Source organism: Sinocyclocheilus rhinocerous, unplaced genomic scaffold, assembly GCF_001515625.1.
Source record: "Sinocyclocheilus rhinocerous isolate Xijiao unplaced genomic scaffold, SAMN03320098_v1.1 scaffold113, whole genome shotgun sequence".
NCBI lineage: Eukaryota > Metazoa > Chordata > Actinopteri > Cypriniformes > Cyprinidae > Sinocyclocheilus > Sinocyclocheilus rhinocerous.
Window position 1 is genome coordinate 2,356,474 of NW_015646846.1, and position 15,056 is coordinate 2,371,529.

Here is a 15,056-nt window from a genome sequence, read left to right on the forward strand (position 1 = left end):
GATATCGTCCTCTTTTGGAAGGCCAAACAAAGTAGTTTCGCTTTCACAACGACACACACAGTGCCTTCACGACATGGCAGCCGCATAATTCTACAGTGAGAATAAGGAGGGTTTTAGGAGGGTGTGGTTGACTCTTAACTTTTATAAAGAATATCTCTTTGGATTTGAGACTTTAGTCTTTGCAACTTTACAGATCTTCTTTATGCACCAAGAGCTTGTAACATTTCAAAGAGAAAGGAAAAATTGAAATAGCATCATATGACGCCTTTTAGGCCAGTTCATACAAAGGACAATAACTAAAGTTTCAATAATCATTCTGTTCACACCACAACTATAACGATAAAGGCATAGAGGAACCATATAATTGGAAACACTTTTAGAACGATTTTTACCAGCTGATGAATTATAAAAACAATGCCAGCCAAACAGAATCCATCCTGCTTTAAAGATCTTGAGCATTTAAAGCAGCAGACTACAAAATTTCAGCATGCCCTTATAATAAACAGAACATTATGGTGCGTTAAAGTGGACGCTAATGTAGTTATCGTTATAATTCTCTTTATAGTCATAGTTCTTGGTTTGAATGGGAGATGGTTGATGAAATCATATAAAATATGGTTGCACATGTTCACATAATTGTCAGGCAGAAAAGAACCTATCAGGATGTTTCACCACAATATCGAATGCTAAATGAATGCAATTTCTATTGAGTGGGACCCGAGTCATTATGCTGTTCAGGGGGCCCAGAAACTGTAACTATGCCCCTGATTATAATATATAATTTATAAACGCAAGGTGCTGCCATTTGTCTCATATATTTTTTTTTTTAACGTAATAGCGGACGCGGTCATTTTTAACTCGACTGTTCAAGGTTTCCGCTGTCTGCCGCTTCCAGTTATGTCAGCTGTTTATTTTGTCGTTTGACTAATGTATGGTGCACGTGGGAGGTGTGTGATGCGGAAGGCAGGTCAGTACAAAACATTTAAATAAATACCCTCTTAGCTTATATATAATTTATAAACGCAAGGTGCTGCCATTTGTCTCATATATATATTTTTTAACGTAATAGCGGACGCGGTCATTTTTAACTCGACTGTTCAAGGTTTCCGCTGTCTGCCGCTTCCAGTTATGTCAGCTGTTTATTTTGTCGTTTGAATACTACAGTTTCTCAGTGTGTGATTTTTTTTTAGATGTAAATGATTATCCAGACCGCTGCTGAAGTAGCACAGTTATCATGCTATATTTGAACCGTAATCACCATAGACATTTAAGGGACAGAAGAGTGTGAAGAATATTTATGAGTGCTTGGGTAGCCTGTTTTTTTCCATGTTATGTGCCACTTTGAGTTTTGTAAACAGTGTCTTCTAACTGGGATTCATCAATTTCGTTATTAATATTCACAATCACAATTTGAAATGGAATACTAGCATAATCCTTACTGCATATTGTGCAGTATACACTAAAAATTGCATACTGTTGTTTAAAATTAGTATGAAGCAATGCATATTATGCCATTGACATGTTTTATTCAGCAAATGACAAATAATCATGCTAAAAACAGTTATTTTATATTACAATACTGTTCAAAAATTGGGGTTCGGTAAGATTTTTAAATGTTTTTAAAAGATGTCTTATGTTCACCAAGACTGGGTTCATTTGATCAAAAAAAATAGAGTAAAACTGTAATATTGTGAAATATTAAATTTTTATATTTTAAAATGTAATCTATTCCTGTGATAGCAAAGCTGAATTTTCAGCAGCCATTACTTAAGTTCATGATCCTTCAGAAATCATTCTGCTGATGCAGATGATATAAAATGCTCAAGAAACATTTCTTATAGTTATCAATGTTGAAAACAGTTCTGCTGCAAAATAACAAGAATAGAAATACATCTAATGCTTTTTTTGTTTAACATTATACATGTCTTTACTGTTCCTTTTGAGGAATGTAATGTTTTCAGATTGGTTTTTAACTTTTTTTCTTCTGTATATGTGGATACTTTAAATAGTAAACATCACTAAGTGGGTTTTACTAACCTGTACATAAACACACTTCTCCTTTAGTTCCTGTCCTGGTGTGAGCGCTACCACCTCTAATCTGGGGACATAAACCCTATTCGCACGGGATTAGTATTATCTGGGGACCTTGTGTGATTTTGAAATCACCCCCCCCAACAACATCTGAATTTCGTGTGGTGCATTCGCACGGGATAAGCGAAGCTTGTGATTTTACTCGAATTTACTGTCTCCCGGATACTCGGATGTCAAGGCTTTGAGAGTCCCGTTCTATGGTCCAGATGGATTTAAAAAAAAGAAACTAATATAGTTTCGTGCGCTGTGTCATTTACATTTCACCAGGTTAAAATAATATATCAAGCTCTGTGCTTGATTTATTTGTAACACATTAACCTCAAAACCTTTTCAGCTTTCTCTTTCTGCAAATTGCTTAAGTTCATGATCCTTCAGAAATCATTCTGCTGATGCAGATGATATAAAATGCTCAAGAAACATTTCTTATAGTTATCAATGTTGAAAACAGTTCTGCTGCAAAATAACAAGAATAGAAATACATCTAATGCTTTTTTTGTTTAACATTATACATGTCTTTACTGTTCCTTTTGAGGAATGTAATGTGTCCTATGTGAATACAAAAACTTGCTGACCTCAAACTTTTGAATAGTAGTGTATGTGTAAACACTTTTGGCAATCCAATGTAAAAAAAACTGAACCAAGATAGATTGCAAAATGTGTGGCATATGTTACGATCCCATCCCCAGTCTAGGGTTGGGAGTGGGAGGAACAGGGAAGAACTCTGCCACCAAAATAAGATCTTTTTTCTTACAATGATTAAAGGCTTCAATTGTAGGACAAAGAGTAAATTCAGTAAAGTCAAACTCCATTATCCGTATGCCTGCAACACTTTCCTCCCCACCTACAGTCAAAAACAGTCAAACAATTTGAGAGAAAAGAGTACTTACCAACAATCAGTTAAGAGCCGAGCGGACGAGCCCCCACTTGTTACGATCCAATCCCCAGTCTAGGGCTGGGAGTGGGAGTAACAGGTTAACTAAAACTCATACGGAAGAAATCAATAAAACGTGGAGGAACCACTCCAGTCCTCTGCTCCAGAAAAATGCAAAAACCACCTAGTTTGGCAAATTTAATTTAGGAAAGCCAGAATTATGGAAGCAATAAATGTCTTCAGGAGAGAGCCTGGCCAAAACAACAACCAAAATAGCAGCTGACTAACAGGAGGAGTACTAAATAACCTATGAGTAAAAGAAAAGAAATCAACATAAGCTTTCCTCAACTCCCTCACTAACCAAAAACAGGGATAAACAGGAGTACAAAATAAAATGGCACCCTCTCCCTACAGCTCCCAAACTAAGCATAAATCAAATAACCCAAAATAAGTTACAGTACCTTTTAATACCTTAACAAGAAAAGTAAAATAAAAGTAAATTTACATACACCATGTGGTTACCACACACACTGCTAGTCAACAGGGATACAACTTACTTTTAGAAGTATTAACTTAACAGATAACTATTTAAGTTACCCCCTCAATCAACAGACGTCTTAAAGAGGAAACATCCAACACAAGTCTGGAGCAGGGGAGAAGTGAGCCTCTCCAAACAGTGTTCACTCTGCTCTTTGTAGCTCTGTTCTGTCTGCAGCACACTCTCTGATGAGCACCACCTGTGGGTAATTTGGAACTGCCCAGCAAGCAGAGAGTGAGAGAGATAGGAGGAGAAAGAGCACACGCACAGGGGACACATAACCACACCCAAAAGGGTGGGAAAACACACCTCAACAATTACTCTTTTAAATACATAAATCCTAGGGATGTAACCATAGACTGTAAAGAACATGGACGTAGTGTCCGTGACGTCACCCGTTGAATTCTGAAAAGCTTTTTTGAAGCCCAAAGTGGGCGGAGCCGGTCGTCGCCATCTTGGCAGCGCGTCACTCCCGGATAATCGAACATGATCGAAAAGGGTCTGGATCACCTAGAGGAAAACTTTACACTGACAAATAGATAGTTACCTTTTTCACAGACTACTTTGCACAGTCCTCATTCTGTTCGGGACATTTTAAAACACTTAATTTGGCTTAATGCATTAAGACTCAGAAAACACGTTATTCACAAATCATACTTATGTACAGACAAGCAGATGAGTCCAGGATAAGAACGCAGCGCGCGTTTAGCGTTTTCCTCCCAAAGAAAACCTTTACAAGGAAAACGCTTACATGGCTTAATGCATTAAAACAGTGCTTGTCTATAGTATGATTTATTAATCATGCTCTCACTGAGTTTCGTCTTTTAAAAACAGGTTTAATCGGTTTTAATTCATTAAGCCACGTTAAGAGTTTTTCTTATAGCCTAACGGTTTTCTATGGGAGGAAAACGCTTAACGAGTAACGTTAATTACAGGCCTAACGTTACAGCTAAATCACAGTCTGTCGGATTCTGGAGTGTAGTAGAGTTTTGAATAAAATTATAAAGAATAAATAAATTAATAAATAAAATTACATTACAATATCACTCACCAGAAAAAATGGATCCCAGACTTGGGCGGTCTGTTAGTATAATTAACCGCACAACAAGACATTTTATTTGATAATTTTAAGAAATAATAAATTAATAAATAAAATTACATTACAATATCACTCGCCGGAAAAATGGATCCCAGACTTGGACGGTCTGTTAGTATAATTAACCGCACAACAAGACATTTTATTTGATAATTTTAAATAAATAATCACGAAAATAACCCATAGACTGAATAAAACAAAAGCAGAAACACGGCAGAGATGCCAAGTTCAGCGGCTGATAGAGACAGCAGCGGCAATCCACCTGTCACTCAAGTGGCCACGCCCTTAATTATGCAGAACTTTAAGGCTTAATATAATTTAAACAGATGAGTTATAAAAAAAATTAACCCCCCTCACAGTTGTCATGAAGGGTAAAATTAGCTATATAGACCAAAATCATTTTTTGAACCAGGCTGTAAACATGTTTTTTTCTGCTGTAAAGTTGGGCATTTTAACATGGGGAGTCTATGGGATTGACTCCCTTTTGCAGCCAGCCTCTAGCGGCCAGTTGATGAATTACAGTTTAAGTCACTTCCTTGTTGGCTTCACGAGAGAGAGCGGGAGGTTGCCGCTCGGATGTAACACATATACTTCTAGATCAGTCGTCTCATTGGAAGTGGAAACTTATACTGCACATTATGGCAATCAGTGCATAGGCCAGTATCACAATTAGTTCAGTCAAAACTATACCATACTTTACCATCTACAAAGTTTCTTAAAGTCATATGTGTCATTGCCTAAGATGGCTGCTAAAGTTACACAGTATTGTTAAAAATTCCTTCCCAGGTTTTGCTCCAGTCAGTGTCTTTAAAGCACAGCTATTCCTCTCAACAAATTTGGCATGGACATGGATGTTAGCTACATATGAGACGGATGCATAGTGTCTGATCATCAAAGGTCCCGCTACCACCTGCTTTCTTTGGCAGTTGTCCATTCAACGGTCAGACGGGGTCATGCAGGGTCTGTATAAGGCTCCATAAGATGCTGAATGTAGAGTATAAAGAGCCAAAAGACTGGTGATAGTGTTTATCCAGTGTTTATAATGTTTCTTCAGTGGTATATGGGTCGAATTGAGGGGGTGCGGGGGATGGCATCCCCCTTGTTGAAAAAAATGGCAAAAAGCATCATCTCTGGAAATTATGTAAATGAAATGTTACAATTCTCTACGTATGATAATTTATGAACTAAATCAATCAGAACTCAATACGAGCTGCGCACAAGCTCAAGCGAGTTTTCGTAATTTTTTGTGCAACATTGTTCAAGCGCACCTTTTGACGTTCTTTAAAAATAAGACAACACAAGGTATGCTATTTTCTTGATTAGAGTTTAAAGTTGTTTCCCTGACATAACATTATTGTGCTGAATGTGTGACTGTGAGGGACAGAGAAATGATACTTGAGAGCCTTGAGAGTCCAAAAGCATTTACTGCATGATGAAACCTAGATTGCAGTTAGAATGCCCGTATAACTCAAGTAATGAACGGAAAAAAAATCTCTGTATCTGTGTGTATTAGTTTTTATTTTTTATATTTATCACACCAGCATGTGTGTGTGATCACAAATGTGCTATTAATTTTAAACAACAGTGCAGAGCAACACTGTGGTGTTTGAATGAATCTGTTTTTGAGCGAATTGAGTGAGCTAATGATGATTCATTCATACAGATAGTCACCTGCTTCGTTTCTAATTGAATCAGCCATTTTGAATGAATAGTTTGATTTAAATAATTAAATTAATCATTTATTAAAACGGGGACTTGCTGCCACCTACTGGTGGTTTTAGTGTCATATTTAGCACAAAAACACATTCAGCAAAATATAATTTAATTTGACAAAAAAAAAAAAAACCTTTCAGGCCCCAGAAGGAAAACTGTTTATAAATCATAGTTAATTTAATAAAGCTCGATTTTTATTAAATAACAATGTGTTTAAAAAATGAGACATATTTTGTAATCTGTGGGAATCCCACCCACCAAAGAAATACTTGACCACACCATCCCCCCTGAAATTTTTTTTCAGTTCGACCACTGGGTATATTTACAAACAAATGCTGCTTAAAGAGGTTAATGACCCGGGAAAACAAATCGGCTAATGCCTGTGAAGGATGAGGACATGTTTCGCTTGATACCATCACAGGCCCTGACAGAGCTGGTGCCTTACAGCTGGATTAAGGACATTTAACTGGCGCTCTCCAAGGGTCTGGATTTGTTCAGGTTGGCAGTTTACTGCAGGCTTAAACTACCGAGTGTAACAAAATCTAGTGACAACCAAGCAAATAGTGTTTGCAGCAAATACTGTCCCATGAGATCCTATGCAAGTCTTTGCTGTATTAAATTAAAGCTGTGTCTGTATTACAGTGTATCATGCCTATTTTGTATTGCCTTAGATCTTACTAAGGGGTCGTTACACCGCTTTCAACTAAACTTTGTATGAGTTTTGGCCGTTCATTTACACAACTGCATTTGGGGACCTGAAAACACAAACTTTTGAAAACGAATTTCAAAGTGTACGGTTTTGAAAACGGTACCGTTATCGTTTCTGTGTAAACTACAAAAATGTGAATTTGTGAAAACAGTGACAACATGCACGTACGCATTACACGTTCAGTCTATAGGCATGCTTGAGTACACAAAGAATGTGAATGTGTGCAGGCGTGTAGTGTTTCTTTACAAAGTGACATCACTAACTATTGGCCTGTCATGCAGAATACTGCGTTTTTAGTCTTTTTTTTGTGTGGATCTGTGTGAACGGGGATCATTTTGACAACGTTATCTGTACGTGAAACTTAAAAAAAAAAAAAAAAACTAATCAAAAACATTTCCATTTTCAGTAAACTGTTGTCATGTAAATGTACCATAACTAACCAAACACTTAACCCTAAATAGTAAACAAAGGCCCGGTTTCACAAACGGGGCTTGGCTTAAGCCAGGACTAGGCCTTAGTTAAATGAAGATATTTAAGCAACTTTTACAAAAATGCCTTAGAAGAAAACATTACAGTTGTGCATCTTGACACAGAACAATGACACTGACATATTTTAAGAAATGTCAGAGCAAGATATTTTCAGTTGAGACAGCTCAAACATGCATTTTAGTCTGGGACTAGCTTAAGTCTTGTCTGTGAAACCGGGGGTAAAACATGTAACTTGTCTTACACTATTTGGTAATGGACTTGAGTGATATCTCAAATCATGTGGTTTGTTGAGGAGAGGTGTAGTACTAGCCATATCAACTAGGTTTGCAAAGGGGAGGACATTTTCTGGTAAATTTCCATAAACTTTCCAAAATGTTTTGAAATTTTCCAAAAAAATTTCCACCCCTTTGCAACCCCTGATATCAACACACTTGCATGGCATTTCGGAACTATTTTATGTTTTGGGGAATTGTTGGTGAATTCGTATGAATTTGTACATTCTCATTCGTATATTTTTATATGATCAGCTGACGCTCCACTGACTGCTAGGTTTGGGGATGGGGTTAGGGTCACATCTTTATGCTTTTTCACACAAAATATTGTATATTTTTTGTACAATTCAAATTGTACGAATTCGCCAACAATATTTATGTTTTCTCATTCTAGTCTAGGGACTAGAATACTAGAAGGTGTTCTGACTGAGTTTTAGTGTGTTGCCATGTGGTTGCTAAGGTGTTCTTGGTGGTTGCTAGAGTATTGCTATTTGGAGTAATTGCAGTTGCTTAGGTGTTTCTCTCACATCTCTTCACAGATCTCAGTCTTCATATGTCTTAAAAATAAAGAGCTCTGGTGCTCTTCACAGTAGTGCTGCTGTGCCTCTGTTTTGGAAATTTAGGAAGAGCTACATTCTTGCCAGCTGACTCACAAGATAAGAGTTTTTATGTGTTAATCCAACGCCGCTGGCCTGGTAAGCTCCATCTGACAGGAAGCGCGCTAACGCTCCCACCCGGCCGCTTCTGCGAGCCAAGCCACACTCGTCCCCAAAGGTCACATATATATAACGCTTATCTCCTCTATAAATCTGCCCTCTAGACCAAACACTTGCTCTGGATCTGTGGACTAAAGTCTGCAGTGGGAAGTACACTGTTCCCAATGCAGCATTTCTGTATTAGCAGAGTGTCCGTAAGGACGCAAATGTATTTTTAAATGGTGTAGTAGTAACCAATATCTGCTTTATATCAGAGAATTGTGAGGATAAGAGACTAAAATAGCATTTGCTTGTGCAAAACCTGTGATCACCATTATGCTAAGATCTTGTGAATGGTAGCCAGGGAGCTGTTACATGGTTGCTAAGGTGCAGTTTTCAGTGTGTTGGGTTCGGTTTTTAGTTGCTAGGGTGTTTTTGGTGGTTGCCAGGGCATTTCTATACAGTTCCCAAGGTGTTCTGAAAAGTTTTCAGTGTGTTGGGTTAGGTGGGTGCACCAAAGCAGTTTTCAGTTGCTAGGGTGTTTTTGGTGGTTGCCAGGGCATTTCTATACAGTTCCCAAGGTGTTCTGAAAAGTTTTCAGTGTGTTGGGTTAGGTGGGTGCACCAAAGCAGTTTTCAGTTGCTAGGGTGTTTTTGGTGGTTGCCAGGGCATTTCTATACAGTTCCCAAGGTGTTGTTCAGGTGCATACCGCCACCTACTGTACCAGGGTGTGCAACTTCATGTACTTAGCATGGTTATAATCATTAAAAAAATAAATAAATAAAAAAAACATTCTCATTTTCTATATGCTGTGCTCTAACCCTGTATCTTTAAGAAAATTAAAGAGAGCCTTGCTACATTCCCACATTTTCTCATCTGCCCAGATTTGGCTTTTTGGCTTTTCATAAAGTATTTTTTCAGACTAGTGGAAAGAAAACACTTTTAAGTGTTTCTTTTATAGCACTTTATCTGTTTGTGTCTGCAGATTTCAATTACAGTCCATATCTTTCTCAAAATGAGATTTTTCTCCTGCACCGAGTCAAAAAGCTCCACTTCAGCAGCACTTACATAGACCAAATTTTACAGTTTCATTCCTATCTAAATTCTGAAGGTTTTTACAGAGGGATTTGTTCATATATAATTAGTGAATTTTTTTTTTACATTTTATTCCTTTGTGAATATTTTGAGAATTTTTTTTTTCTGGCTGTTGACAGTATTATCTATGGAGTGATAAAAAGAGATATCCAAAATTCCCTCTGTAAAAACCTTTGACTCTAATATGTCAACAAAATCTAACAAGAATTTTGAATCTGGCTTTATCCAATGTTTAATTAGATAATGCCTCATTTGAATATTTAAACATAAGATTTCAGAAAACTTGCTTGTAATGACATTACAAAACATTACAAAAAACTTGTAATGCAAAAAAATGTTGGCAATTCTCAATGTAATCAATCAACAGGGGAAGTACAGTGATATAAATTAGTTTTTTTTTTTCATCTGGGGTGTCCCCTTAACACAAACAGTTACAGTATGTGCTAAAGTTTAACATTTGAGCTTGTAGGTTTGAAAAAAACTCATTCCCTAACCTAATCATTGCATGTCGCTGCCTATATCGCTTCATTGACTTTTTAAGCGAAACATACCTTAATATTAACATTTTAAAGGGGTCCTATTATGCTCTTTTACAAAGTCTTGATTTTGTTTTGGGGGTGTACTAGAACATGCTCTCATGCTTGGTGGTTCGAAAAACGCATTATTTTTCACATTATTTGCATTATTAAAATACCTTTCTCCCCAGCCTGGCACAAACGGCTCGATTAGTTCCGGCTTTGATGAAGGTCCGCCTTCCGAAACTCCAACTTTTCAAATTTTTTCATCTATCTCACATATAACTATAGTTTGAAACAGCTGGTTAGTTTTCAGCATAACAAGATTGTTATCTTGGACAATTGACTGAAAATGAATGCAGTTGTAAGGACCACACACGTATTGGGCTCTGAGGACATGATCATGTGGCTCGACGAATATACACAAAGTCCTCACCGAAGAACAAAAGTTGACTGCTATTTTAGCTTTCAGCGCCTTGACTCTATCAATACGTCCTTGTACGGATTAGTGCACTAATTAAAATGTTAGCCGATTCTGTTTAGGAACATACATAAATTTCAACACTAACCACATAGTGGTTACGCGCTGCCAAGGGGGTAATTTTACAATGTTCAAAAGTAAACATACTCTGACATGTTTTCGACAAGTCTTTCTCAACACAGAAGTTTTTCTGGCAAAGACGAGGTGTGAGGTGGAACTGTTGAACAACGGAAAACATAATCAGACCAACTGTGGGAAATTTCTGACATTCCACAATTGGAAAAAAGTATCTTTGGATGGGATGCTGAAAATGAAGCAACAATAGAGAGCTATTGGCGTCCTTTGAGACTTCAATCTTGATATAAGAATTACAGAGGCGAAAACAAATCCGGTCAAACAGCTACGAGCAGCTCTGTCTTAAAAAATGACACCAGTTAGAATGGCTTGAGATCAGAATCACTTGTGTGCAGGGGCCAAAATTAACACTCGCCGAGTGCCAAAAATGGGTAAACATTGGCTTTGGCGAATTAATAAATCTAAACAAGTTAGTTTTTTTATTTTTTTAGGAACTGCTGCATAATACATGGTTGAAATCAAACAGTGAGAATGATTCTGAATTGTGATTATATGAGTGATGTTTTCAATTCAAATCCATAATACACAAACTGTCTTCTAACGATTTTGAAAAATATATTTGAAAGTTCATTGAAGCTCACGAAATAATTAAGTATTATAATATTTAAAATATTAAAAAACACTGACTGTTTGGATGCTGTTTGTATAGCAACGACTTTCCTTTTTGGCCTCTTTCGTCAATTGCAGCTTGCACAACGACAAAATGAACTTCCACGGTCTTTACCTTACAAAGTTTCAAGTTGCTTTTGATTAATGGTGCCACCATTTTGGACACGCAGTACCGACCATCGTGACAACCCGAGCACTTCATTGACTCATACATCTTAACAGCAAATTTAGAAACAACCATGTTGTCAAACTAAGGTGCTTCATTCAGCGCAGCAAAATGAATGGCGAAAAGTGCCAGTCATGCTTACCTGACTATTTTTGCTGCTCAATCTCAGTAAGCTGCTGTCTTATTTTAGCAATGATTTGACATTTAGTGTGGGTTTTACATGAGGACATATATATATGAAGCAAGCAGTAAAACATTCAAAGAGGCCATTCAGCTTCAGAGATGTTTTTTTGAGTAGCTGGTGGTATATCTTTAAATTTATCTTGAAGATATCTTGTTTAGTTGCTACTTTATTAGATAAACATCACATTTCAATAAGAAATCCATCAGGGAAAATATTGATTTGATCGTAGACAATTTATCGCAACCAAACCAAACCAAAAAAAAGTGCTCATATTCAAAGGGATGTTTAAGTGCTTAGGCATTACAAAGATAACATGAAAGATATATTTCTCTGATATACAGTGACAATGGGATGTCACAATAAATTGAACATTGATCTAATTCTTTCATGCACAAGTCATGTATCAAAAATATGCTCCATGAAGTAAATGAAGGGAAACACAGTTATCACTGTTTAACATTTTTACAGCACCCTTCAAAGCATTATTTTGGACCATGACGTGGCATTGTTCTTGGCGTGAAAAGCAATTTATTGCTATGTTCTTTGAGAATTTTGAACTGATGCTGTATATAGTTTTTTCCCTAAAACTCCAACATATTTATCAAAGCTGTCCAAAAACATAATTCCATGTTTAGGCACACATATTATCAGTAAAATGTGTTTTACAGTTTGAAAATAGTGAAAGGATTGTGTCCTGATCACAGTTCATTCTATTAAACACCAGACAATGCCCATTGGATGATTTCCCATGACACCAACCGTCTACCAGTGCTCCAGACTGGCCTGTGATCTTTGCGCTTGCATCATTGAAGGCGGATAAAGTTCAGGGTTCTGCAAGTGGAGATCATAGTGTTATAGTCATAAACTACACATCCCACAATGCGGTGGCCCACTTCAAAAACCTGAGAACAGAAAAGCACCAGTAGCTGCTGATTGGTCATGGTCATGGTAGTCAGGTCAAATCGAGCCAGTCGGGTTTCTTATGTGGTTTACAGGTGTGAACGTCCACAGTTTCCTCACAGTCCCTGCACTCCACAGCGCAGCACCATTTGAACCTGCACTCGCATTTGCTCACACGTTTTACACGCGTGGTGTCGTACCCGCGGCCACAGCACATGACCTCGCAACCATCCATGCCTCTGGAAGACTTGTTACACACTCGTCCTGCTGTTCCCAGAGAACCTGGAATATAGATGCAGAAATAGAATATATCAGGGACATTATTTTCCATTTAGTAAAATTATTCCATTGTGAGTCAATAGGCCATTCACTTATTGAGATCAAGACCTTTTTCTTTCGAAAAATGTTACATGGTAACCATAGTTTTTCCATGGGACAACTGGATATTTTCGAGTCTGGGTCATACAGTATTTCATCTCAAAACCAAAAATGAAACAAATAAATTATAATAAAATAAAAATATACATTTTATTTATTTTTAATAAATAAATCAACTTAATTTTGTATTTGTCATTTCAATATTCTGGTGGTTTTCAGTACTATAATTTGCAATAAATTTAAATTATTACTGTATTACAAAATATATACTTAAAGACCATTTTTTTCCCAAAAATACTTTAGAATTGAATGCATCCTTTTTTGCATTGCAGTAATAAATTATTTGAGAAATGTGTTTAATTTTCATGAAATGTTACAATGCAAAATCTAAATCCTTACGTTAGTTTTATATTCTTTAAAATGCAAAAATTTCTTATTTCTATCTTGGGACTTTGGGGTGAAATATGATATTTTCTTTGACAGAATTTTGCCCAATTACTCTTAGATATCCCAACTATTATTGAAGCATGGTATAAAAAGATTTAGCACGCTCTTTGTTGCTTACCTGCCGATCGGTCCATTAGACAGTAGTCTGGAGAGTTCTCAGTGTATACTAGATCATTTTTGGTCGTTTTCTTGTAATCTCGGTCAGCAACCATGAAGCCTGAACCATCCTGGTTCATTGTGACCTCAACAGCAGTATTGTACTTCTTTCTTAAGTAGTCCCCCGTTTGCCGGAAATCAGACATAGCCAGCCAGCATGTCCTGAGAGCACATGACCCACTGACTCCATGACACTTGCATTCAGTCTTCATAAAACGCTTTACTGCCTAAAGAAAACAGAACTCAACCATGACCTATGAACCACTCAATGACCCAGATTAAAAGACAAGCTCAAGTTTTTATAATTAGCTTTTCTAATGTTAGAACATGTTTTATAAACCCCTTCAGGATCATAAACTGATTACTTGGGGTTTATTTTGCAATCAAATCAATCAAATGTGACAATCTTGACACTTACCATTCTCCCACAGCGGTTGTTGTGCAGATTCATCAGTGCTCTGGCATCTTTGACCATCCTCTCTCTGGCATCCACAAAAGCTTTGGCAAACTTGATACCGTAATTGATGTTGTCGCTACAGCCGCCCCAGTCAAAGTCTCCTTCTTCATCACTAGCCCGGCCTCTCCTGTGGGTGTCACAACCGCAGATCTTCAGCTCTCCTTGACTGCACGCTCTGGTGATGGCATAAACCACGCCAGCGGAGGAGATTGCATAAACAAATGCTGCTTCACGGCTACCTGATGGAGGAGAAAAGTGGGTATTTTTTATAATAGCATGTTAAAAATGCAGAAAATGCAGTTCTATTGTAATGCTTCAAAAAGAAGTTTAGTGTATAATTTCTGCACCAAAATGGGTTATGCACACTGTTTTATGTTGAGTTTAGTGTCAGCTGGGTTACAGTTGCTTACAGAAAGTGTTAAACACTTTTGAGTAATTTTATAGAGCCAAGCAAGCTGATGAGGCTTAAGGCTCTTACTATGGTGTTAAATCCACTGTGCTTTTGTTATATCAGCTCTCTAACATCATCCCTACTTTTAAGGCCCTTGGCTGTGCAGGAGGCCACCCTAGAACTTTCAGACATTCGACTGATTTAGGCTGACACACCTTTAGTTTGCTTTTGTCGATTGCACACATAGCCTTGAGGTGTTTTTTTGCCAAAGTAGTGCAAAATGACCCCTATTTTGCTCATTTTCCTCCTCCAGCTCATGCACTGAGCCAGAACAGAGGGTGATATGTCAAAAAGAGCAGCTTTGTCTGTCTGCCAGAGTCATCTGCACAAATATTTACATCTCCTATTACTGTTTATATATCAGCCTGAACCCCCTCCGACTAGCCACTCGTATTTGGAGAATATCCACTCTCTGTCAGACTTTCGCCCATTCTTGGGAAGTGGAGACTTTCCCCACCTCTATCCAACATTGTCTTGTCTTGACTTCATGCTTTACGCAGATTTTGTTCTTGTATCATGTAAAGTGGTAACGTCGCACTATTTACTGTACGCCTTGTGGGCAAATATGCATGGGTGAATCTCATGAAAACATATCCAGGTTACAGTCC

General features: G+C 37.4%; 1 protein-coding gene across 1 annotated transcript in view; it reads right to left on the bottom strand.

The window, feature by feature from the left end:
• Positions 1–11,772: 11,772 nt before the first annotated feature.
• LOC107708099 (protein Wnt-2b-A-like) overlaps positions 11,773–15,056 on the bottom strand; it is an 8,522-nt gene continuing 5,238 nt past the window's right edge. Inside the window, exons 4-6 of the mRNA XM_016512243.1 lie at positions 13,959–14,236; positions 13,503–13,767; positions 11,773–12,841 (exon numbers count right to left, since the gene is read on the bottom strand). Of these exons, the coding sequence (XP_016367729.1) occupies positions 12,612–12,841; positions 13,503–13,767; positions 13,959–14,236 (773 nt within the window). The 3' untranslated portion in view covers positions 11,773–12,611. The remainder of the gene's footprint in view (positions 12,842–13,502; positions 13,768–13,958; positions 14,237–15,056) is intronic.